At 44.6% G+C, this 23,316-nt stretch overlaps 2 protein-coding genes across 6 annotated transcripts in view; one reads left to right on the top strand and one right to left on the bottom strand.

Moving 5' to 3' along the window:
- Positions 1-7,216: 7,216 nt before the first annotated feature.
- Positions 7,217-15,811, top strand: LOC126541298 (lopap-like). The gene is made up of 6 exons (XM_050188021.3): positions 7,217-8,963; positions 9,697-9,830; positions 9,938-9,967; positions 10,730-10,806; positions 11,221-11,328; positions 12,146-15,811. Exons 1-6 carry the CDS (start codon positions 8,835-8,837, stop codon positions 12,322-12,324), a joined length of 657 nt encoding a protein of 218 aa, XP_050043978.1. The 5' UTR covers positions 7,217-8,834; the 3' UTR covers positions 12,325-15,811.
- A 172-nt stretch (positions 15,812-15,983) lies between these two features.
- Positions 15,984-23,316, bottom strand: part of LOC126541293 (uncharacterized) — a 115,153-nt gene continuing 107,820 nt past the window's right edge. For 2 of the 5 annotated variants that reach the window (XM_072286526.1, XM_072286527.1), the window contains 3 exons: positions 18,542-18,640; positions 17,088-17,138; positions 15,984-16,980 (listed from right to left, as the gene is read on the bottom strand). In XM_072286526.1, coding sequence (XP_072142627.1) covers positions 16,651-16,980; positions 17,088-17,138; positions 18,542-18,640 — 480 coding nt within the window. In that variant the 3' untranslated portion in view covers positions 15,984-16,650. The remainder of the gene's footprint in view (positions 16,981-17,087; positions 17,139-18,541; positions 18,641-23,316) is intronic. The other 3 variants (XM_072286528.1, XM_050188010.3, XM_050188007.3) reach the window with 3 other exon arrangements.

The following is a 23,316-nucleotide window of genomic DNA, read 5'->3' as shown; positions in this document are numbered from 1 at the left end:
ACCATGCATGGCAGCAGCCACACATGAATTACTGGACGGCAATATATCAATCACCGAGCAAGGTGTTATACCTGACATCAATGCATTGTGCATGTCGATCGATGTGTTGCTGTGCGATCATTTAATTGCGTTGACATCGCCTTATTGTGAAGACTTTTCTTTTTTTCTTACACAATAAAAACAGACATAACTTCGATCATTAAATAAACGTTCTCATAAAACTTGGTGTATCAAAATTGCTTGTTAGAGCTCAGCACAATTTATTTTAAATGCAGTAGCGGCGTAGATATATACTTAGGGAATAGAAATGGCATACTGCATGCAGCCTGCACGAATTGAAGCTGAAGCTTCGAACGATCCAACGTCTTATGTTACCTCTGGATTGTTCGCAGTATTCAGTCGCCGTTGCAGCGCTGCCGCAAAGTGTGTTTCGCGTGCGTTCTCGCAAAGCAATGAAAGCACGAATAAATGACGCCTGTCACACTCCTGCTTCAAACGACGATGAAAAAGGGGGCATGAAGCCGTACATGGCGAGAACACAGCCAGAACTGGCTCTTCTATGGACTAGGCTTATTTCTACTCGCGATCGCCGCTTTGTGGAGCTCCATATTCGCAAAGTTATAAAGAGCTAATTATTGGTTCTTTTCATTTCGCATTAGGTTTATTGCAGTTGGTTTACTGGGCATAGGCAGCAGCCTGAAATTTTTACGAAAGCAGCACTCCTGGCTGTCAGCGTGAAGTGCAATTTACGACTGCGGCACCACCACTGGCGGGCACACGAAACTGGCCCTAGTGTCCGGGACCTGCCAGTGGGCCTGCCTCCACCCCTTCCTCCTGTATAGGGTAGCAAACTGGACGCGCGTAAGGTTCAGCTCCCTACCATTCTTTCCCCCCTCCTCATACTTTCAGTCATTCGCGCATTTTGCTTAACTGGGATTGAACATTCCAATCAAACGTTATTATTATATTTTTTTGCAAGTTTGGTTCTAAATGCCAAAGTCATCCGTACGGGCGATTACTTGACCAGAGTAAATGCTCTGCTTCAAAATTTCCAGAAACCAAAATTCACACAGGTCCTCAGTTATTTCCCGCAAGTTAGCTTCAGATACGGAGTGACACCAAATCACTAAAGAAATGGTTTTGCAAGGTTGAAGTGGTTGAACTTTCACCGAATTTCACCAAATACACAATTTGAGCGTTACGCAATGCGTTGTTCTTTTTCTCCCTTTCGACGTCATAGTTGCCATACAATTCTTGAAAAGTAATATAAGAAACAACGGTTGCACAAAAGAACTCTGAAATATAAACACATCACAATTTCTCTTGAATTCTTCTTCAAGACTGCACGCAATATCTCATAGCAAGTGCTCATGAGCTGGATGAGGTTTTTAGTTTATGAAAGAGACGATTAATGCAGCTCAGAATGTATTCTTATGTTTAAGAGCAAGACATTAAGAAATTGCATAATACGTGTGTCAGACAGCTGCATTTTAAATCGAGATTAAGCCCGATCGGGAGCAAATTTTTTAGCCGTGATTGCCTTTCTTCCGCAATTTACGCAAATGCGCCGATCGAGATCGAGAAATTCGATCCCTTCAAGCACTCTCCTACGGTTTGTAGCTGCTATGTAACGCCTCCTTGTTGTCATTCTAGATTCTAATCGTTAGTACATAAAAGAAAGCCTTGTGGGTACCGCTTCGTAGACCCAAATCACGAGAACAATGTAGCACGAGCACACTTACTCTTTGCGCACCTAGCGCCATCTATCGAATACTCTTCAAGATATTAAATAATTTTGCATCTCGGAGGCTCATGCTGCAATATCAACCTTTTGCGGCCGATTGCTTTGATGTTGAGAAAGGTGCGCTGGGGCTCTTTATAGGGCGCTTATTCTAGGGACATTGTGCTGGAATGCACATCGCGCCAACTGCGGTGGCGATCCTTGCGGAAGAACGCATTTTCACGCCACGGCAGCCGTGTTGACCAAACGAGCGGTCTGCGCGGAGATCTCGAGGGTCGTGCTTTGGAAGCATCGAACCAGGGTCGGATCTGATGGTATACTTACTTCGTGCGCCGGCAGATGGCAAGCATTCTTGGAGGTAAATTTGAAACGCTCAATTTGAATGCTGAACAAATAACAAATACAGTCACAAGAGTCGAGGAAGAGCTTGGAAAATGGCCAAGTAAAGAGTGGGAATATATTGAGCTTCTAAATGTAATAACGACAGGAATACGGAAAGAGAAACAACATGTTCGTTGGAAAAGAAAGAAAGAAACCGAAAAGCTGGTGGAACAGGGAAATACGAGAAGCGATCGCCGAACGACGGAAAACATCCCGAGAGCACAGACAGGCAAGAAAAGCGTATTTGCCGCAGGATGATGTAGCCAGTAAATGGGAAATATACCGGGAAAAAGAAGAATCTATGGTTCAAATACTGGTGCAAGCGAAGATAAAAGGTGAAAGTGAACGTTGGTTGTCAGAAATATGTGAAAAAAAGAATGACGCACCTAGAGTATTTTGGAACCACATAAAATTATTAGGCAGAAAGTCAACAACAATACAACAACATATCCTAGACGAAGATGGAAAGCGGCATTAAATTACATCCAAAAAAGTAACAGCCGAATCTTAACAGTAACAATAACAGTAAAGGGGAAGAGAAGCGTAGCCATAATGAAGCACAGAGCGCAATTGGGATACAATAGGTACGAGGTGCTCCGGGGTATGTGGAAATGTGTAATGGTTCGTTCCAGGACTTACTTTTGGAAATGCGGTTGTTTCCTTGATATCAGGGGTACAATCAGGACTCGATGGCAACCAAAGGTCAGTGGGACGCCTCGCATTGGGCACTCACGAGAAGACTACAAATGAAGTTGTGCAAGGTTATATGGGCTGGGCAAGTTTTGAAGTGAGGGCGGCTCACAGCAAAATTGATTATGAATAACGACTGAGGAATATGGAAGTAAGTAAATGAGCTGGGAGAGTGTTGATGTATTTGTAAAGGAAAAACATTGATTCACAGCGGAGGAAAAGAACTAGGAAACTTGCCAGCAAGTATGCGGCCTGTTGGGTGAGCAACACAGCAACAAAGAACGTCAAGCGGAAAGTCAGAGAGGCTGAAATAATCTTATGGGTGGCGGCAGTGGAAAAGAAACCTGCCTTGAGAAACCTGCCTTAAAAGGAAAAAACGAAATCAGGAAAAAAAAAAGCTATTTATGATAACTCAAAAGGATTACTTTTCGAAGCGAGATCAGGATGCCTTAGAACACACATCTATAAAGCGAGATATATATATATAAGAAGGAAGAAGAAGCATGTGCTTGCTTCGGTAAAGCTAGGGAAACGATTGAGCATGTTTTATAGAAGTTGAAGATATCTGCCCAGCGGTCTATTTCGGCACCACTGACCTCCTTGAAGCCCTTGGGTTCGGCCAGAGCCGGGTAATGTAAACACGTCCGCAATAAAGATTAGCAAGAGGCGATTGGAAGATTGGTGGAAGAAAAGTAGGGAAACGACAAAAAAGGAGACGTATAAAAAGAAAGTTCACGATAGGGTGTCAGAAAATTTGGTTATGGGCATTCATCGTGGGGTTTTTTTTCTAGTTATCTTTAACCTAGGTAGGATATTAGGCAGTATAATAGCAAGAGCTTGGTGGCGCATCCCACATCCGTCCGTCCGTCCGTCCGTCCGTCCGTCCGTCCGTCCGTCCGTCCGTCCGTCCATCCGTCCATCCATCCATCCATCCATCCATCCATCCATCCATCCATCCATCCATCCATCCATCCATCCATCCAAAATAGGGTGCCTCAATAAGAGCCGAGCTTGATATCGAGGCGTCCGACGGCTAAAGATAAAACCTCTCCATCCACGCGCCGCCGCCGCTTTTCAAAACGTGTATGAGGGGCTATAGGTAAAGCCACTTTCGTTTTGATGCATTTGGAGAGAGAGAGAGAAAAACTTTATTCAATATAAATAAAATAAGGCACGATGGTTGGAGCCCCTATTCCAGGGCCCCACTGGCACGAGCGGCTCGCTGGGCTTGGTCCAGAAGAGCCAACTGGCTCTCCCGACTCTCATCCACAACCCATGCCTCCCACTGCCTATTCCTCATTAGTGGATGTTGGTGTAATATGGGGCTGTCTATGTGCGGAGGCCTCCTGGGGCACTCCCATGTGATGTGTTTTAGTGTGGGTGTGTCTGTGCACCACGGGCACTCGTCAGTGAACCTCGTGGGGTGTATTCTGAGTAGGTGGTGCAGGTTGGGGTATGTATTCGTCTGAATGCGACGCCAGTCCCTCTCTGTTGACTGGTTAAATCGGAATGAGGATGTCCAAAACGGCTCCGCTCCTGCCTTTGCTGTAAGAGGATGTCACGAGAATTCGGTGGAAGAGCGTCGCTAGGCCATGCCGTTGCTCGGACGTTTAATCCTCGAGCAATACGATCTGCCCTCGCGTTTCCTTCCAGTCGCTCGTGTTCAGGACACCATACGATAGTGTGGTGCCCCTCTAGTTGAGTGCCTAAAATTTTCATGATTGATTTGGGTGCCGTTCCATGTAGAAACAGGCGGCAAGCCGCTTGCGAGTTGGATAATATGACAGCCGCATTGGTTTGGCGCTCGGCGTCCTGAATGGCCAAGGCGATGGCTGCAGCCTCTGCCACGCATGCCGAGGCGGTATTGAAGGATGCCGTTGTTATGTTGTTGTTGCATGTAGAGACTATGGAGAAAGTGTTTGAGCTGGCTCGACTGGCATCCGTATAATACACCTCCGGTCCCATGCCAAAACGTTTGTGAAGAGTCTTTACCCTTGCTCTGCGTCGTCCGGGATGGTACTTGGGGTGCGTGTTTTTGGGAATTGGGGCCACCGCGATGTGCGATCGAACGTTGGGGTCTATCTGTGCCGTTTCCTCTCCGCAATACTGGGGTCTCAGGGGAAAGCCTAACCTCGCCAATACTTCCCTGCCCTGAGCTGAAGAACAAAGTCGTTCTTTCCGAGCGTATAACGTCGCGACTGCGTACTCGTCAAAAGTATTGTGCAGGCCCAGTCCCTCGAGTCTCTCTGTGCTAGCGCATTCGGGAAGACCAAGGGCGGCTTTGAAGGCTTTTCTTATTATTGTGTTTGCCTGTATATTTTTTTGGTTTGGCAAGGCCTGATACTGAAGGGCGTATGTGATTCGGCTAATTACGAATGCGTGAACCAGGCTGATGGTATCTCCCTCAGTTAGGCAGTCTCTGCTTCTTGCCACTCTCCGTATCATTCTGGCCACGTTTCCTGTGACCGCCTTTAGTTTTTGAAGGGTGTGGGATGTTCCAGCGTTCTGCTGTATCCACATCCCCAATATTCTGATTGTCTCCACTTCACGAATTGGCGCCCCGTGGACAGTCAGAGTGAGTGGCACCCAGTCCTTCTTGCTTGCGTGTTTCGCACGCACCCGAATGAATTCCGTTTTTTCGGGTGCGCATGCCATGTCCGCCTTCCTGGCGTATTCCACGACTGCGTCTATGGCCTTTTGAAGAGTTTCTTGCTTGTCCCCGTAGGACCCTTGGTGAGCCCAGAATGTGAGGTCATCGGCATATATCGCACAGCCGAGATTCGGGTGTTTATCTAGCTCCAGGGCTAGCTTTCTCATCCCTACATTAAATAGCAGTGGAGTGAGTATAGCTCCCTGAGGGGTACCTCTGTCGGGACAGTTGAACGTGTCGGACCTCGTGGAGCCTAATCCGATTGTGGCCGTGCGGTCGCTGAGGAACGAGCGCACGTAGTTATAAGTTACAACGTTTAACATTTGTTAGCCGGTGAACCGCGGTCCCTGCAGAAGGATAAAGAAGCACACTTACGTGTCAATATTTTTTTTCTTGCTTACGGGTGCATGAGCCATTGCGTAAGAGGGTATGAGCCATTCATTGTCTTACGTAACGGACAAATTACTCGTTGGGTAGGCACAGAAACGCTTACGCATTTAAAGGGGTCCTGAAACAATTTTCACGATTTTGTAAACTTACTGAGTAATCCCGGTAAGTCCTTCTCATCATTATATGACGCACTTATGTGCTCGTGTAAAGTGTGTAATTTCTTATAAGGCTTTAAAAATGTACATCGCTACCGATCGCAGCCCGCCACGCGGCTGAGTTTTCAGCCGGCTTTGACGAGGTGACCACACTTTAAGAAAAGTTTACACCCTTTGAGTCGTATCTTGCCACACAGCAATAAACGTCATCTGTCTTGTCCGCATTTCTTTTCTTTAACGCTGCGAACGGCATGCACGTTATCAGCATGACATTACCGACAGGAAAGTAACTGCCGCGGCGTTTTCAAGAAAGGAAACACAAGCAAGGCAGATGACGATTATCGTTGTGAGGCAGATATGCACCCTAATAGGCGTAAACTTTTTTTAGAGTGCATATGACGCCAATAGGGCGAGCTATCCGAGTGGCTACATAAGGCGCGCCGCGAATAATTTTTGCCAACCTTAAGGCGAACACATGTTGTTTGTAATAGTTAAAATGTTAGTTAATTTGTTTCTATAAAAAGAAAGTAACAGAAACAGAATCCACAAGGACGATTATCACTACACACAAGACTTCCGGCACACAGCGAGTGTCGTCTGGTTGGGTTACAACGTGTTCCGTGTTAACGAGAGCTCCGCGGTAAGTGTTGGTCTCGATCTTTCTTTTCGCCAGCACCATGGTTCGCCTTTGTTATGTTGTGGGTTGCAAATGATGACGCTGCCTCCCCTCGATGCGAATCATTATCAACCGTACTCCGGTGGCGGTTCCGTATAGCGCGGCCGCGCAGGCGCTATCTTGAATGCGATTTGCGATGGGGACAGAGTTCGCCGAGGGCTGATAGCGTCTTGTGCACTGTGTTCTCGCCGCTTAGTTCGCGTTGAAGCGAGAGGCAGCACGAAGGTCTATTCGCTGGCTGCTGCGGGGGCTATCCTGGCAGCGATTGTCTTACGTGACGGATGGACAGGTTTCCTCGTTGGGTAGGCAGTTAAATACTAACGCATTTAAATGTAGCGAGGAAATGTAGCGTACGGCTCTGGGTGTCGTATTGAAAACTCGAGAAACACACTCGAACGGCTATCATGTGCACTTTGTGCAATGATACTCAGCGTATATTTGTTATCGAAATGGACACGGCGAAACAGTCACTGAGCCATGTGAACATTTTTTTTGGCCGACGTCAGAAATTCATGAAGTCATGATGAATGTCATGATGAAACGTTACCGAAACGTCGTGACGTCCGTACTTTCATATCGTGCTGCTTAGTCGCTGCTGGTGTTGCCTTGTTTCTTCAACGATGTTGTTCAAGTACCATTTACAATGCTATAAATGCTGCTCAACATTCTTGTAAATCCGCTAAAAAGCGCAAGGAAAATTTTCTTCGATAAACAACATCCAGTATAGGCAGGCGTTTTGAACCCTTTAATGACAAATTATTATCGCAGTGTCGCTGCGGATACAAGAAAGGGAGTGCCTGGTACACCTGTTGATGTACGTTAAGACGCTCGTTTGCAACCTTACGAGAAAAAAAAAATGATTTTCTGTTTTAAAATGCACAACGTACCGGAAGAAGTGGAGGATTAGCCATACACTGCATTTGCGCGAATATAGGGCGATTTCTTTCCTTTTTCAAAGTTTTCGGATAGAATACACCTCGCGTTATGTTCACCTTTGTGGCACGAATTTAACGCGTTAACCCGGGCAGTAAACAAATCAAAATGAATATGTCATTAAACATTTCCTGAAATATGGTAACAGTTGTACTTATGGGAAGTTGTTATCACTCACCTGACGACCAGGCCCGACATGAGAGTCTGTGTCACAAGTCTGGGCCCGATTTGCAATAAGCTCTTTAAAATTGTTCGTCACAGAAACTTTCGCTTAATTCGGATGCTGGATTACTATTAGCGAACGCGTCTGGCCAATGATAAAGCGCACTTACGAACGGAAAGCTTTGTGAATTCGCTCACTGCTTATTTCTCTCTCTCTCTTTGCTAACAACTTTTTCATGAATGAGAGCGGGCCTGCAAGGGCTCGCCGTCAGAACGAGAATAAGCAGAGCTCAGACAGAAGCGATGAACACTGAAGGTCCGTAAGAGATGAGAAATAACTTACCGCAGAAAAGCAAACAGGCAGATTGGCAGCGAGACCCGAAAAAAAAAAAAAAGATTCGGTCAGGTAAGCAACCCGGCCGACGCACCTCCTTTCCTTTGACGAAAACGATCCTGGAAATTTACCACCGCCGGCTGCCTCGTATTAAGTGCCCCTACACATACGGTGACTCCAGATTCCTGCGGCTCTGAAAGCGTTTCTTATCACGCATCGCCGCCTGTTCTTGCGGTATATTTGGAGGTGGGCTGGAAACCAAAGGCAGGCGGTCCCTGCGGCCGAGAATGGCTTACCGAAATTGAAGCTCATTCGGTGGACACGTTCCTCTCCGGTGACGCGGCGTGCCCGATAGCGTTGGTGGAGAGGTGAAACGCGTCATTCCCGGGGAAGGCCCGGCGCCTCGCGAGGTGCCGTCGTCCTCTACGTGATCTCATGAAAAATGGAGGCGCACGGACTGTTGCCTGCGCACCGGGACGAAGCGCGTGCACAATGCACGAGCCCGGGAGCATCGGGACGCGCCCGATAACCGCCTCCAGCGGAGCGCTGCGACCAGCGCGCCTAGCACGGATGCAAGAGTTGATCCGCGACGGTTGAGCCCTACAGACCTGGCCTTGCGTTACGCGGTTCTTGCATCTGCCTCGGTGAACCACACACGCGGCTGCGCCGGCATCCAGAATCGTCGAGTGTCCCCATACCGAGAGCGTGCACGCTGTTTCTCAATGGCGCGACCTCGTGGCGGAGCCGTGTTCTGGCTGGCGGTGCTCCTGGAAGCGACGGCTGTCCGTGCCATGGTCATGCCGGGACTTTGCCCGACGCTAAAGGAGAAGGACGAGTTTGACCTTCACAGGGTAGGGAACGGATTGCACTTTTACTCTGCATGGCGAATTCAGTCGATATTGTTCCGAGGTCTTGGATGAACTTACATATCGGCAGAGCAGTTTTAATTGGCGATGCTGTGTGCGTTTTAAGCCAACGAAGGACAGATCATTCTGTTCGACAACGTAAATAAGTTAAGACAGTTGACAAAGGAAATCAATTCGCAACTGCCACGCATTCGCAATAAAATTTGGATCGTTTATTTCGATTAGCATTCGAGAAAATGAGTTGGCTTGCTTCAACGTACAGTACTTAATAAATACGGCATGGCTAACCTCATCGTAGATAAATCAATATGATGGAAATTGTGAGACAGAATCTATAAATCACTTAAGATAAACAAAATTTCTTTGGCACTGCCACTTCGAGCATCTCGTTCACATATCCCAAGGTAAGCACAATGACTATTTGCAAGTTCAGTATTTTAGGCAAGAATAAATGTCGCAAATGATTCACAATATTACGTTGGATATTCCGGTTGTTGCAGATATGGCGCATAATATAGTTGACTCTTGGGCAGTAACCGCGAGACCATCGTGCATTTCATAGTGAGTGGGTCAGTTTTAACAGCCTATAGCATAACTTAATTGAGTCGTGTTATTTTTTGAGTGTCTCAGTGTTCGATAGCACTTCATTTCAAATGAGTTCAACATACATATGTGCCTTTACCCGCTGGTTATTAAACGGAGGGTTACGTTGCTGCAGTTTATGGGCACATGGTTCGAAGTTCTCAGGACGCCGTTCATCATCGAATACATGGTTAAATGTGTGAGATTTCATTGCTTGGACAAAGGCGAAGAAAACAGCGTGGGTCTCAAAGTGCTCGGCGAGAGGACACCGTGAGTTATTCAAATTTCTTATGTCCTTTATTTGCCAGAGCAGAGAAAGTGATTTAGCCGAGGGGAGAGTCTGATACATGTGGCCCGTGTTTTTTGTTTTGTTACAGTGTTGCCGCAGTGTTTACCAGCGGTGACAGGTAAGAAAAGACAAAGAATGTTCTTCAGCATGCTTTCAGTGGATCTATATATATACCTATAGTACTATCGAAAAATGTCACAAGAAAATATTTTACAATGTATTAATGTCGTTTTAAAAATCTACTTCCACGTCAAATTCTGCTAAAACAGAATGAAAGAACACAAAGAGAAGCGGTAGGGGTGGCAAGCAATAAGTGAATGAACGAATGAATGAATGAATGAATGAATGAATAAATAAATAAATAAATAAATAATATATTGATGATTTAAATTAACTTTTTCCTTTTCTCTTGTGCTGATTTCTCTTTCTCTTCAATATCACGCATAAAATTTCACCTCTTCTTTTCAATTGAGACTTGTGCGATTTTATGCAATACAACTTACCAGTAATACTAGCTTGTAACGGATAGCATCGGTGCTAATGAAAGATTTCCCGAAATAGCGAGAAGTTATGCTTGACCAACTTTTAAGAGGAACATTCGTGGTATTTTCATAATCTGCCTGAAAACACTCAATAGACATAACAAAACGAAATGGTATATGCATGTTGGGAGTTGCCTGGCAAGCAAGCGGGAACAGTGTGCATGCGCATGACTCCAAGCGTCTCTTTATATTCGAAGCGGTTCGGTGTCTATAATGGTTGTCACGACGAAATTTCCCCAGTGATGTAAACTTTTTGCACGACGTATTGCGCCCAAAGCTCAGCGCCTCAACATATCGCTCAATCGAACTGACTCTTTATCCTCTTTTCGTGTGCATAGAGGGGACAGCCTGTCCATTGATGGAGAAATACTTACGAGAGACGCCAACAGTCCGTACGGAATAAGGCTGAAAGGAGGTGAGCATACCAGGAAAGGAGAGCTTTCGCGAAAATGTGACCAAATGCATTTGGCCTCTTGTGCATACACACGGGGACGTGTATCGGCAGGATTAAATTGGAAACCTAAGTCTAACAGGGTAATCAAACAATGTTTTGAACCTGCTGTGGATCTTTTTACAGAATGTTAGTGCACAGTTGTGAATATGCGCCAGCGCCCCCCCCCCCCCTCCCTGCCGGAAGTTATCTGATTAAAAAAAAACATTGACTGCTACTTATTAAAGTGCCAGTTTGAGGTTTTCATCTTATGCTATGATTTGTTGTCATAAATATTCTATACGGCTACAGCAGCACAAAGTGATGGCTGGTATGAAAGATGTGTTCGTGATTCAAGAGGAAGCGAAGTAAAATAATCACTTCTGATTTCTCACGCAGCCTCCTTCCAGTATGCTTCTCCCATGATAGTCTTGGACACAGACTACGACAGTTACGCCGTACTGTGGGCATGCGAGAACAACATCATCAGCGGCATTGTTCGCAGAGGTACCCATACCATGCCCATGCTTTTTACGAACTCCCATGAAAAAATTCCATGAAAAATCAGAATCTTAAATGACCTCTGACACTACATCACGTTACATCACACCAAACGTTACAGTCGTGGCTGTCACATCACGCGGTTAGCATGTCTCATTTTGACTTTTGAAGATATAATCGCTGCTAATGTGATATATAAGTCACATAAAAGCCTTCAGTAAGAAATGGTCAATTATATAGACATGATAGCATGTACAATTAGGCGCTATCTTGACTATTTAGGGTTTACAGTGTTTGTCACCCTAAAGATGATAAAACTGATCCGATGACGATGTTCTTATGGCGCTGAAGTGGCTTGCTGTTGCTATTATTAATCTAGTGAGCTTGTACCTGATCAGTGAAAGAAGCTTCACTTCATGTTGGCTGGCCACCGTTCAGTGACTTCTGAAAGTAAACTGTGCTATAGCGCATGACATTGTAACAATATTTAGCACTGTCCTTGAAAGTTGCTAGTACCTCATAACGTACGTTTCTGACAGAAATGATCTCACTAAAGTGAAGTAGTATGGTGTTATGATGCTGTGTGGATTATTGCTTAACTACATGAACGAACGAACGCAGCAGCGTCTGCCTTGGTATGCAAGCGATCGCTAATTGCCAATCGCTTCTGATTTTGATTCATGTAAATATTCATCCTGGCCACGATGGAGCAGCATTGATAGAGCATTGAGCAAAAGGGATGCAATGTCTAATCTGAGAAACCTGACACAAACGGTGTTTCACTTCAGTCGCATATCTTGATGTTTGGATTCTTCCCTTTCAGAAAATATTTGGGTTCTCTCAAGGGCACCGACGTTAAATACAACGATGCAAAACTTGATCATGGACCACTTGAAGAAGCAGACCTACAGTACGTACTTTCTCATGCCGACAGAACAAAAGACATGCAAGGGCCATCCTGTACAAAAAGATGCTGCTGCAAAAGGCTCAAGTGGAGAATAAAACACGGTTTTTATAAAAGTTACAGGTGGATATTATTCAAGCTCATGCACTTCCTCAAACGTGTGCATAAAACAGTTATGAAGAACACTTAACGAACAGGGGACTTTGAAGCAACGTAAAGCGTCCTGCGCTAAGGGCACATTTGATAGACATATTTAGCGTATGAGCACAAAACCGGATGACCACAAAGAACACAAAACAGTGCATGCACAGACACGCCACATACGAAAGCGCAAAACGTATGACGTACGCGCTCAACACATCGTACATACAAGTGACACAAAACGGATGAACTTTATTTTTCAATATGAGCTTAATGAACAGATGAGAACTTAGGAGCTACACATCACAAATACATCAGAGTTGATGGCTGCGCCCGGAAAACACACGGAAGTGCAAGGGCAAACAATGAAAGCAGAAATTGACTAGCACACCATACCTACAGAGACAAACCTCACGGTAAGGTTCCGTCATATTTAACGTTGCTGATTTGCTACACATCAGTCAGAGAAGTGGAGTCATGTTATGTAACTATTTACATTTCAACAAAGTGGCCATGCTCACTGATGACGAAGAAAATAAGCGAAGAACACATGATTTAATTAAAGTAAGGACTGAGCCCTGACTAGTGCTGCCTCGGAGGGGAACGGAAATCGAGCGCGCTCGTAGAATGGCTTCGAGGAACTCTGGGTTTGAGTTGTGGCGTGTTTATTCAAATTCATTTCAAATTTACTTTCTTGTTTAATAACTAAGCCATGCTTATGCCTGACAAAAGTGACAAAAGGAAAACAAATAGATCCTCTAAAACATTTCATCGCACTTTCGTGCGTAGAATGCTCACGTAGGTAGGCCAACGACAGAAGGTAGGCTAGAACTTAAGAAAATGTCAGTTTATGATGAAGCCTTGGATGAAAAAAAAATGTGTGGCAGAAGTTCGCCTGTAAACAGCAGCCTATGCGTTATGAGGGGCTAGAATTCAGTGTGAAGCTTATCTGGAACCCGCTGAATTTGGTCCTGAAGAATACCACAGGAAAGAGGTAGAGAAAACATCTTTGCTTTGATTTCCTCTTTGCCAATAGCTATCGGCATAGGGGGAAATCAAGCTGCCTTAGCTTACCAGGTGTTCCTGCCGCTTGACCTATTACATAGTGCTCTTCACGTACGGAGGACATTTGTGCGTTTCTGGCACAGAAATGATCAGTCGCCCCCCATCCTTAACCCGCCCGCACGCCCTTTAATGGTCTCTGTTCGCCGGTGCTGGTTCTCATTGCCAGAAAAAAAAAAGAATGAGTTTTTTCTTCTTTTTATTGTTATTGATCGGTATATAATTATGACGGAAAGTGAGGAAAGGAAGAATTCTTGTTGGACCTCGGTACACTGGTCAGTTTCTTTGGAATCGTCTTTCCTAGTATGCTGGCAGTGAATTAAAAAGAACCTTGTCAGAACATGCACCAGCGTTGTGTCAGCAAAGATCTGAGAAAGACAATACTCACGCGAAATTTGTAGTCCAGAGCACGCTGACTGCAAAACCATGATCGAAATAAATAAAACAACTTGATTTCATTTGATATAAGCCGGTATCGACTAATTATATTTTAGGAACGTAGTGAAGAGTAACGCTTGCTTAAGCTACCTGGTCCCAAGCCCCTGAATATGCATCGAGGTTACTGTTCTTGCACACGCTGGCCACATTACCAGTTTGCTTTGTCACGCAAAGTAGGCATTTTTGGGGTTGCTCACCATCCCTCAAAAGAAAACGTACTGCAGACTCTGAGCCAACATCACACACATCGGAGTAGGACGGGTTCTTTTGCTCGATTTGACGAAAGGAAGTTTCTGCATTGTAACACAGCAATGGCGCAGTGCACGCGCCTCTGAGTGTGTTTCAAATATGTTTTGTAGTATTTAGGCTCATTTTGCCCGTTCAAAAATTTTTTAAAATCCTAAAACGCGAGCACTCAGGAAGTTTTCAGTCAGACATTTTATTGTAGAATGTACCGGGAGGAAATTTAAGTGAAATTCAGCAAGGCTGACCCGGCAGTGCAGTAAAAATTAATATGCCGCTACGACCAAATCAACTAGCCATGTGATGATAGCATATAAAACTTCGTTTCGGTTATTGTGAACAAATTTGTTATTGTAACCTTTAGCGTCTCTATGCGCCACTGTCCTTTTGAAAATTAAGGTATTCAAGATTTCTTAGTTGCCCAAGCACTGAATTTTCCGCTGACTATGGCACTTACTGTTCGCTATACAGATTCACCCTTTGATTCACAAAAACATGTTTCAGGTCAGTTACATGAACATTCAAAGATTTGTGCGTGAACGATTCATCATACATAGGGCTGCTTGTTATTTCCTATATGTACAGAAAGCATGTAGGGCTCCTAAGATATGCCAAGTCCGAAAGCTATTATGATGACCAGAACGTTGCGCTCATACGAAGATTGCACATTGCTCAAAATTTTGCACAAAATGTTGATGTTCAACCTTGTAGTTAGGATGGTATCATCACGTGTAAAAACAAATAGACAAATGAAACACCAAAGTGTTTCTTGTGGTCATTTGTGCCGATATATAACACAGTGAGCATCGTTGTACTGACTCTGTTGGTTTCCTGTTTGTAATGTGTGACAGGCTGTTTATACAACGGGTGCAGCAATATAATAAAGAGAGAGTCAAATTAGAAACATAAGGTGTATGTAACAAACCGGAGTTTACAGCCGCAATTCTTGACTTAATGTTCTGCCTCCTAGAGAAGCACTGAATAGTGTAACGGTAACCTAACTGTAGTAAATGATGCAAGTGAATCGAACGGCTAGCTAAAGGTCTGCAAAATAAGGCTTTACGGAACAATAATTTTTGGATGCACTTCTTTTCCCGTGCTCACGTTGAGAGATAGCTGGTTTATATGCACTTCAAGATGTGAATAATTGCTCCTTCCAAATACACAGTCAATGACAGAAATTATTAGCAAAAAGCAATGCCCTACTTTATGTGCATGATGTTGGCTGAGTACTCGTCGGGTCACATAATGTTATAAAGTACCAAGAAAATGTTGCCAGGAAATGTGAGCTCTGATATGCGCGAGTCTTGCATCACGCGTGAACTCAGTTATGTGTTCATCTGGGCCCAAAAATTAAAATGTTTGAATTCGGGATTTTCAAGTTCATAAAGACTTTATCCTTTTACACAAATAGGGATATTAGCAACCAAACACCATGCTTTGAGATAGCTCGAACAATATTCCTTTCGACGAGTTTATCTGTTGGATTAAGCGGAAAATATTTGGCACCGAATGGCATGATCAATGGCTGCTTAGTGCCCTGACATCTTTGCAGTCATCGTAGCTATCCTTTCTGCAAAGCTAAGTAATACTTGTTGGGGGGCTAGTTGATGCATGTTTCCAGAAGATGGTTGTAGCACCGAAAAAGACAACACATAGCAAGCGAGACGGGACAGGCGTAACTTCCAACTGTTTATCACCGCGTATGCGAATGAATATAAGGACAAATCAAGATGGGTAGCAAGAACCCATCGCATGCGTGGTTCTTGCTACCCATCTTGATTTCTCCTTATATTCATTCGCATACGCGGTGAATAAATAGTTGGAAGTTGCGCCTGTCCCGTCTCGCTTGCTATGTGTTGTCTTTTTCGGTGCTACAACCCTCTTCTGGAATTCTGCAAAGCTGTTTGTTAGGGCCGACTTACGTTCCATCCGCATGGCCTTCCGTCCACACTGTGCAAACCAAAACGGGCGGACGTGCAGCTTTTCGCACGTCTGCCTGCGTGCGGAAGGCCGTGAGAAGACTGCTCTCAACGGCGTCCGACCAGATCTTCTTTTCGGCCAAATATTCATACCCATTTAGGACTCGTTCTTAAACTTGTTGATAGCTTGATTCGTCAAGGGCATGCCGTGCACATACACTACCTTTGCACTTCTTACAACAAGTAAACTGCAGCTTTAGTCCACGACAAGCCAGCGAGTAGACAGAGCAGTGCAATATATTGTTGCGTTACAGCGCTATAGAGCTAGCCGCATATTGGTTGCATAATCAACACGCTGACATACTTTTGAATTACGTGACAACTTAGCGTACGTGCTTAGGGTGAAAGAATTAACGTTCATGATGAACCCCGTGATGTTCATGCCGAAGATTTGCAGTGAACACTGCATTCGGAAACGCTGTGATGCAAGATTCGCGCAAGCTTTCTGTGAAATTCCGTATGTAAGCAAAATGTGTCACATAAAGGTTGCAGCCGCTATGCCAGTCAACGCCGCAGGAACAGGTGCCCCAGGTGCATGCGGGTTTCGCGCGGTGTCCGTCACACAACGATGCTTCTGGCCAATTGGAACTTGGCGAGGGTAGGCTGGCCGCATTGGTCCCCTCCGTCGAAGCGGACTCTGCTTCGCAGCGGCCTGGCGCCAGGCTCATTCAGCCGCAGGTTGTACCTGAAGCGGGTTCCGGGCAACCACTGGAGGGGCGTCCACGACGTAGCTTCAGTGTTGAACGACTGCGAGGGTTGTTCGGCATCGTTTGTTGGGATGTCCTTAGAGGAGGACGAGGAGTGGGAAGTAGAGTTCGATGATAAGGAGATTGGGTACCAAGTGGTCTTGGTAGACGAGGATCCTGAACCTGATGGCCGCGACGACATCTGCAGAATGACACGAAAGCCACCACGCAGTTAGAACTCTACGAACGCGAGCCACCAATAATCGCATGCGCCGTCCACCGTACCCAGAAATCGAAGCTTCGTCTTACGTGTTTGTGTAGGCCGTTGTCCGCTGCATGCGTGGAAGAATTGTGCGCTTTCTGAGTGCATAACGAATATATACACATCACTGGCGAGTACCCATAAAATACTGGATCTCGATGGTTTCGATGATAAATGTCCCCAAATTACGGACAGTTAAGAGTGACTCAGGCCACAGCAAGATATCTACAAATATATCCTGCGAAATACAGACCAACCCAGCAGCAGCCGTGCTTTACGGTCACGGCGGGGGTGAGACAGACAAAGCTTAGCTTTAAAAGGGAAGTGTATTAGAACTCAGTGACTTTTTCACAGAAACTAATGAAGTCTGCGGGTACCTAATGGCATGAATCAGGCAACAGCTCTAGCCTAAATGAAAAAAAAAAAAGAAAGCTTTTCACATGTAGCAGCTGATAGTTACAGGGCGGCCCGTACGCCACTAGTTCGTTAGATCAATGATAAGCTGCCGCCTGTTTTTGAAAGCATTTTTACTTACAGCGCCTTTGAGGCTATGGATCTCCAACTTTCAGATCTGAAGTCAGCAGCACTGGTGCGTTTTCGCCGCACGAACGAAAAGAATCACGTATCAAGGTAGGAACAGCAAGCTATGCCATATAGGCAGACTGCCACCAAACAAAGTTTCTTATTGCACAGGCTGCACATAGCCTCGCTTCTTTATAGATTAAATGCAAACGGAAGTGAGAGCATTGGTTACCTGCTATTGATGACGGGTTTTACCATATAACAGTCTGAGTTTGCCCGTTTGACGTGGTTAGACACAGAACAATGAACGCTCACTTAAAGTTATAAAAATCAATTTCATGAACGCATCTCAATCTTCATTTCAAAGACTGTGTACGGGGCAAAGGTCTGTGTTGCCTCATTATGATCACAGTCTCGCGTACCGAGGGAATCGCTCTTCATTCCCTTCTTTTGTAATCTTATAACACGGCTATGGAGTCCATAGCAATGCTTGTAACAAGCATGCATATTTAACGAAACTAGCTGACAGCTCAGAAAAGTGGGGGTGATCAATACTTTACAGGTGTTTTAGTGTTAATGCCCTTATCCTTTCCTGCGCAAGTCCTGAAATGGAGACTCAATAAATTGATTTTACGGCTCATTCGCTATTTCCAACACACAAAACAACGCAAGCTGAGGCAAATAATATGCTTGTAAGGTGATATTGTGTGCGCTGGAAGAAGCGAATGGGTACTTATTCAAGTACTTTGATACCCTGGACCTTCTAATGGGGCAGTTTGACCAGAGCTTAACGTTACATTATAATTTGAAGACATTTTACGGCTCAACTACCAGTATAATGTAGAGCATGAATAAAAAATTATTTAACAATCAGTGCGTTTTTCATAATCAGTTTCAATATGTTCATCGTAACAGCAGTCGTTAACTGAAAGCACAGAGAGTGTTTGTGTAGTTGAATATGCTATATGATAGTGCTTACCGATCCTTTCACCAGGCTTCCCGTGGAAATAAGGCTCCTGAATATAGCTTCTCTTGTTTTCTTACTCATGAAGACGTGGCAAATAAATATTCCCAGTCCCTGTAAATGAATTGTTTTCATGTGTAATTCGTCGCGCAGGTTGTTAGAAGGCAATTCTCAGTATGTAACAAGCACACATGGTGATTAAATGTTATATTACCGAAAGAAAATTTCGCTACTACTTTAGTTCACTCCCCCATGGAAAAAGTGCCAGCAAGAAGAAACTAAAAGTCAGAATTAAAAAAAAGAGAGCCAATCCGACGAGTTGAAATCTACATACAGCGAAGCTTTGTGAAAGTGCTTAAACAACTGAAACACGAGTTTGTGCGCTCTCATTGTTTAGAGCGGAAAGCACGTTCACATCTCTTGGCAATCAGCACCCCCACCGATAAAGCAGACGGCGCAGGCAGACAGTCCATTGAGCAGGCCGTCAAACGCGAGACGCGCGCGTCATGCCGACCGCGGGGGGTCCTGGCGTTTTACAGCGCAGCTGCATATGACCGGGATCCCAGGATTTGTTCATCTCAGCCCCAGAAAACTCAACCAATCACAGCGGGAGGCGCGTGTCGCGTGCGCCACTGGGTTCTTTGCAGCACCTCCAGATGGCGCTCACCTGCGCTCCTCCGCGGCAGCGGCAGCGCCGGCCCTTGAAATAAAGAAAAAAACCCCAGAAAGCTTGCCTTCGCGCAAATCATTCGCCGCAAGCGTTTCTCGGTAAAGATTACGTCTGCATAAGATGAAGTTACGGGGAAGCGGCAAATGTAGCATACGAAGCAGGAAGTGGCGTAACTACACTTCAAGATCTAAAAGAAGATCCCGCCTAGCCACTGATTTCATTTGCGTTCTGACAGCGCCATGGAAAGGCCAGGCATAGTTAGGACTGCCGAAGAGCAGCGTGAACATGATGAGCGGAGACTTGAACAGCAACGTCAATATGCACAACGGCGTCGTCCTGAGGCTAGGCTGGACTAATTTGAAGGCTACGTCACATTAAGTTACTGGATCAGGTGATACCACAGCTTCGCTGGCCAACCACTTTCACATCGTAAATTGAAGCCCATTTTTCTTTCTGGTTCATTTCTTTCTTTCCCCACACGGCCGCCACCGACGCGGATGGTTGGATAGATGGGCGCTATGAGCATGAATTTTTTTGCCCGTTAGTTAGCTTTTCTCTCCGCTGTTTCTTTTCATCCTTCGTTTCCCTTTACCCTTCTCTCAGTGCAGGGTAGCAAACCAGAATCTCGTCCGGTTAACTTCCCTGACTTTCCCATCCCGTTTATCTCTCTCTCTCCCTGAGCGTGCCTTTTGAAACATGGTGGTGGTTTTCGCCACAAAGCTCTTGTTCTTATTTTGCCTAATGTCCTACCTATCTTTAAACACACACACACACACGCACACACAGAAAGAATTCCCAGCATTCAACTTTCTGAACCACTACCAGAAATTTTGTTTTTGCACGCCTCTGTTGTTCGTGCTCACCCTAATTTTCTGCCGCCATACTTCCAATCACATCTTACTAATCTCTATTGCGGACATGTTTACTTTCCCCCTACTATCCCTGAATCCAATGGCTTCAAGGAGGCCACATAAGTCTAAACCGACAGCTGGGTGGATATCTTCACATTCTAACAAAACATGCTCCATCGTTTCCATAACTTCACTGCAGAAAGCCCATGCTTCTTCCTTGGTGTACCTCGCTTCATAACTACGCGTTCTAAAGCATTCTGATCTCGCTTCGAAAGGTAACGAGCTTCCCTTTGAGTTTTCATAAATTGTTCCTTTCCCGATTTCGATTTAACTCTTAGGTAGTTATTCGTAGCAGGTTTCTTCTCCATCGCCGCCACCCATAAGATTGTCTCAGCCTCTCTGACTTAGCATTTGACGTTCTTTGTTACCATGTTGCTTACCATACCCGCCGCATACTTTCTGGTAAGCTTCCTAGTTCTTTTCCTCCACTGTGAGTCAATGTTATTCCTGTAGAAATACCTGAACGCTCTCACAACCCATTTAATTTCTTTCGTATTCCTCAGCCGTTCTTCAAAATCAATTTTACTCTGAGCTTCCCTCAATTCAAAGCTTGTCCAGCCCATATCATCCTGCACAGCTTCATTTGTAGATTTCCCGTGCGCGCACCATGCCAGACGTCCCACTGACTTTTGGTTCCCATCGAGTCCGGATTACTACCCTGACTTGAAGCAAACAAACACACTTCTAAATGTAACTCCTAGAACCATTGTACCTATTGTATCAACATAGCACTACGCGTTTCAATGTGACCGCATTTCTCTTCCCCTTTGCTATTATTGTTTCTTCCTGTCCTTCCATATTTCTATTGCCTTCGTTTATCAATATACCAAGGTATTTGTATTATTTTACCCGAGTTATTTCTTGGCCCTGTATTGACACTTCCTGTTCACTGTTTTCATTGAATACCATAAAACTAGACTTATAACGCTAAATTTTAATCTTAATTCCTCACGCTCCTGTCCACAGACATTACATATAATATACATATGTTATACATTACATATCGGCCAGACGTTACATAAAACTTTTCTTGTTAGCAAGCAACACAATGTCGTCCGCATAAAACAAACCTCGAAGTTGCTGCTCTGCTATTGTGCCCGCTTGTTTGTATGAGAGATTAATCCCGATATTGATTCATTCTAGCGTCCTTTCCATCCTTGTCATGTACATCATAAACAGCAGTGGGGATAAAGGGTACCCCTCTATGGGTCCCTTGGTGATATCAACTTTTTAATTTCTCCTCATTGCTTCCCATTCAACGCAAATGGCATTTTCTAGGTAAATCTCCCTTAAAACTTGCATAAGTCGTTGCCTAAGCCTTTCCCTTCCAGAAAATCCCACAACATGCTGAGGTCTATGTTGTCATACGCTCCGGTAACGGCTGAAACAGCCATATGCAACGGTCTCCTTTCTTCGGATATTTCAATACACTGAGTAAGAACAAACATGCTAGAATCCAGACATCTACCGATTCTGATGCCATTCTGAAGTTCTCCCAATATGGCATTATGTTCTGCCCATGCTTGCAGTTTTAATTTAATCGCCTGCATTGCGAGCCTCTATATTACCGACGTAATGGTCAATGGTCTACATCAGTGAATTCTTTCTTTTCCCCTTGCCTTTATAAATTATGTTCATTCTACTTTGTCGCCAGCTGACTAGTATTCGCTTAGCTCGTAAGCTTTTTTGTGCTGCTTTCGACAGAGCTTCCTTACTTTTTAGTCCTAGTTCATTATTCAGCCTAATGGGAACACCGTCTAATCCTGTGGCTTAGCATTTAGGAATTTTCTCTTCAGCTTTCTTCCAGTGGAAATTTATCATCGCCAGCTCCTTTTCCATCTGGCTAGCGTTCAGGCTGCTTTAGTAGCACGGGCATCGAGTGACACTCTTGTTTCTTGTGCAGCACTTCCGGTTTACATGCTGAGGCGACCGGGGAGGTCATTCAAAATAAATAAGAAAAAAGTAAGCACACAACAAAACAGAAAAAAAAAACATAGTACAGTACAAGACTCATGAGTCTCATTATAGATATGATATCAGAGCATAAGTTTAGTTACAAGTTCAGTTACGGAAGTGTCTGGAATAATTAGAATTAATTAGAAATAACTGATTACCGCTCACCCAAACACAGAATCGTAGACTTTAGGGACCCGACACGTCAGCGCTACTTTGCAAAATTACGGGAAATCCGAATGTGGATAGCGGAAGTAATGACGTCATTAATGACGTTACACACAAGAAGGTAGCATGATACTGAACCAGCTAATTAATGGGAAACAGTCGCCTCCGAGTTCGGTTCGTGCGTTGCGTTCGCCTAAAGTTAACCTAAAGAACACCAATGCCAAGGTACGAGTGCCAATAAGAGATACCTAAGTCAAAAATTAGGGTCGCCTACTATTTTTTTCCCTCATAAACCACCTCGCCATTATTGCCTTGAAATGAGTCGGCTGTTATTTTTCGGACGTCATTTAATGCCGCGGATGCGCGGAAGCGAGCGCCATCTGGTGGTGGTGCAAGGAACACAGTGGCGGTGATGTCAGGCGCGTGCGTTCTTCGCTGTGATTGGTTGGCCTAGTCGGCTAGAGAACGGTCGCGCCGCAGCACCCAGGGTTACGAAAACCCGCCGAGGTTTGCAAAAAGCAAGGTTGTTTTTAAAATACCACACGGAGAGCTCATTTTTAAGTCACACATGCGAAGCGCACACACGAAGAAAACCAAAAAAGGCGCCACTTTCTGCTTACGCTGTTTCAGGTAGCATATTCTGTGTTTGTTCTTTTCTAATCCCATCGACGGCCCGTATACCAAGACAACTTTACAAATTATCCTTGCCTGTAGAGTGATAATAACTGCACATGTCATTTTTCTACATTGAAGTAGACTGTACAAGTTCTAATAAATAATGAATTGTCCTGAGTAGTCTTTCGGTGTAAATAATATCACACAACTTCATTTAGCACATTCAGTTTTACAGAGATATTAACTAACAATGCAGAAACCTTAACAATGCGGAAGACACAAGGAAGCATACCGATGATCTATTGCGTCACATCAGCCACGGTGTAAGAAAAAGACAAAAGAAGACAGCAGATTTCAGGGATTCCTTCGGCTTGTTTCTTCAAATATTTATATTGCCCCATGTACCTCGTTTTTCTATCTAATGCATGTTATACCACTGTAAAATACTTATCAAATATTTCTTAATTTTTGTA

The sequence above is a fragment of the Dermacentor andersoni genome, chromosome 2 (assembly GCF_023375885.2).
Source record: "Dermacentor andersoni chromosome 2, qqDerAnde1_hic_scaffold, whole genome shotgun sequence".
Taxonomy (NCBI): Eukaryota; Metazoa; Arthropoda; class Arachnida; order Ixodida; family Ixodidae; genus Dermacentor; species Dermacentor andersoni.
The sequence above is the reverse complement of the archived record's forward strand: the minus strand, read 5'-3'. Positions and strand labels throughout refer to the sequence as shown.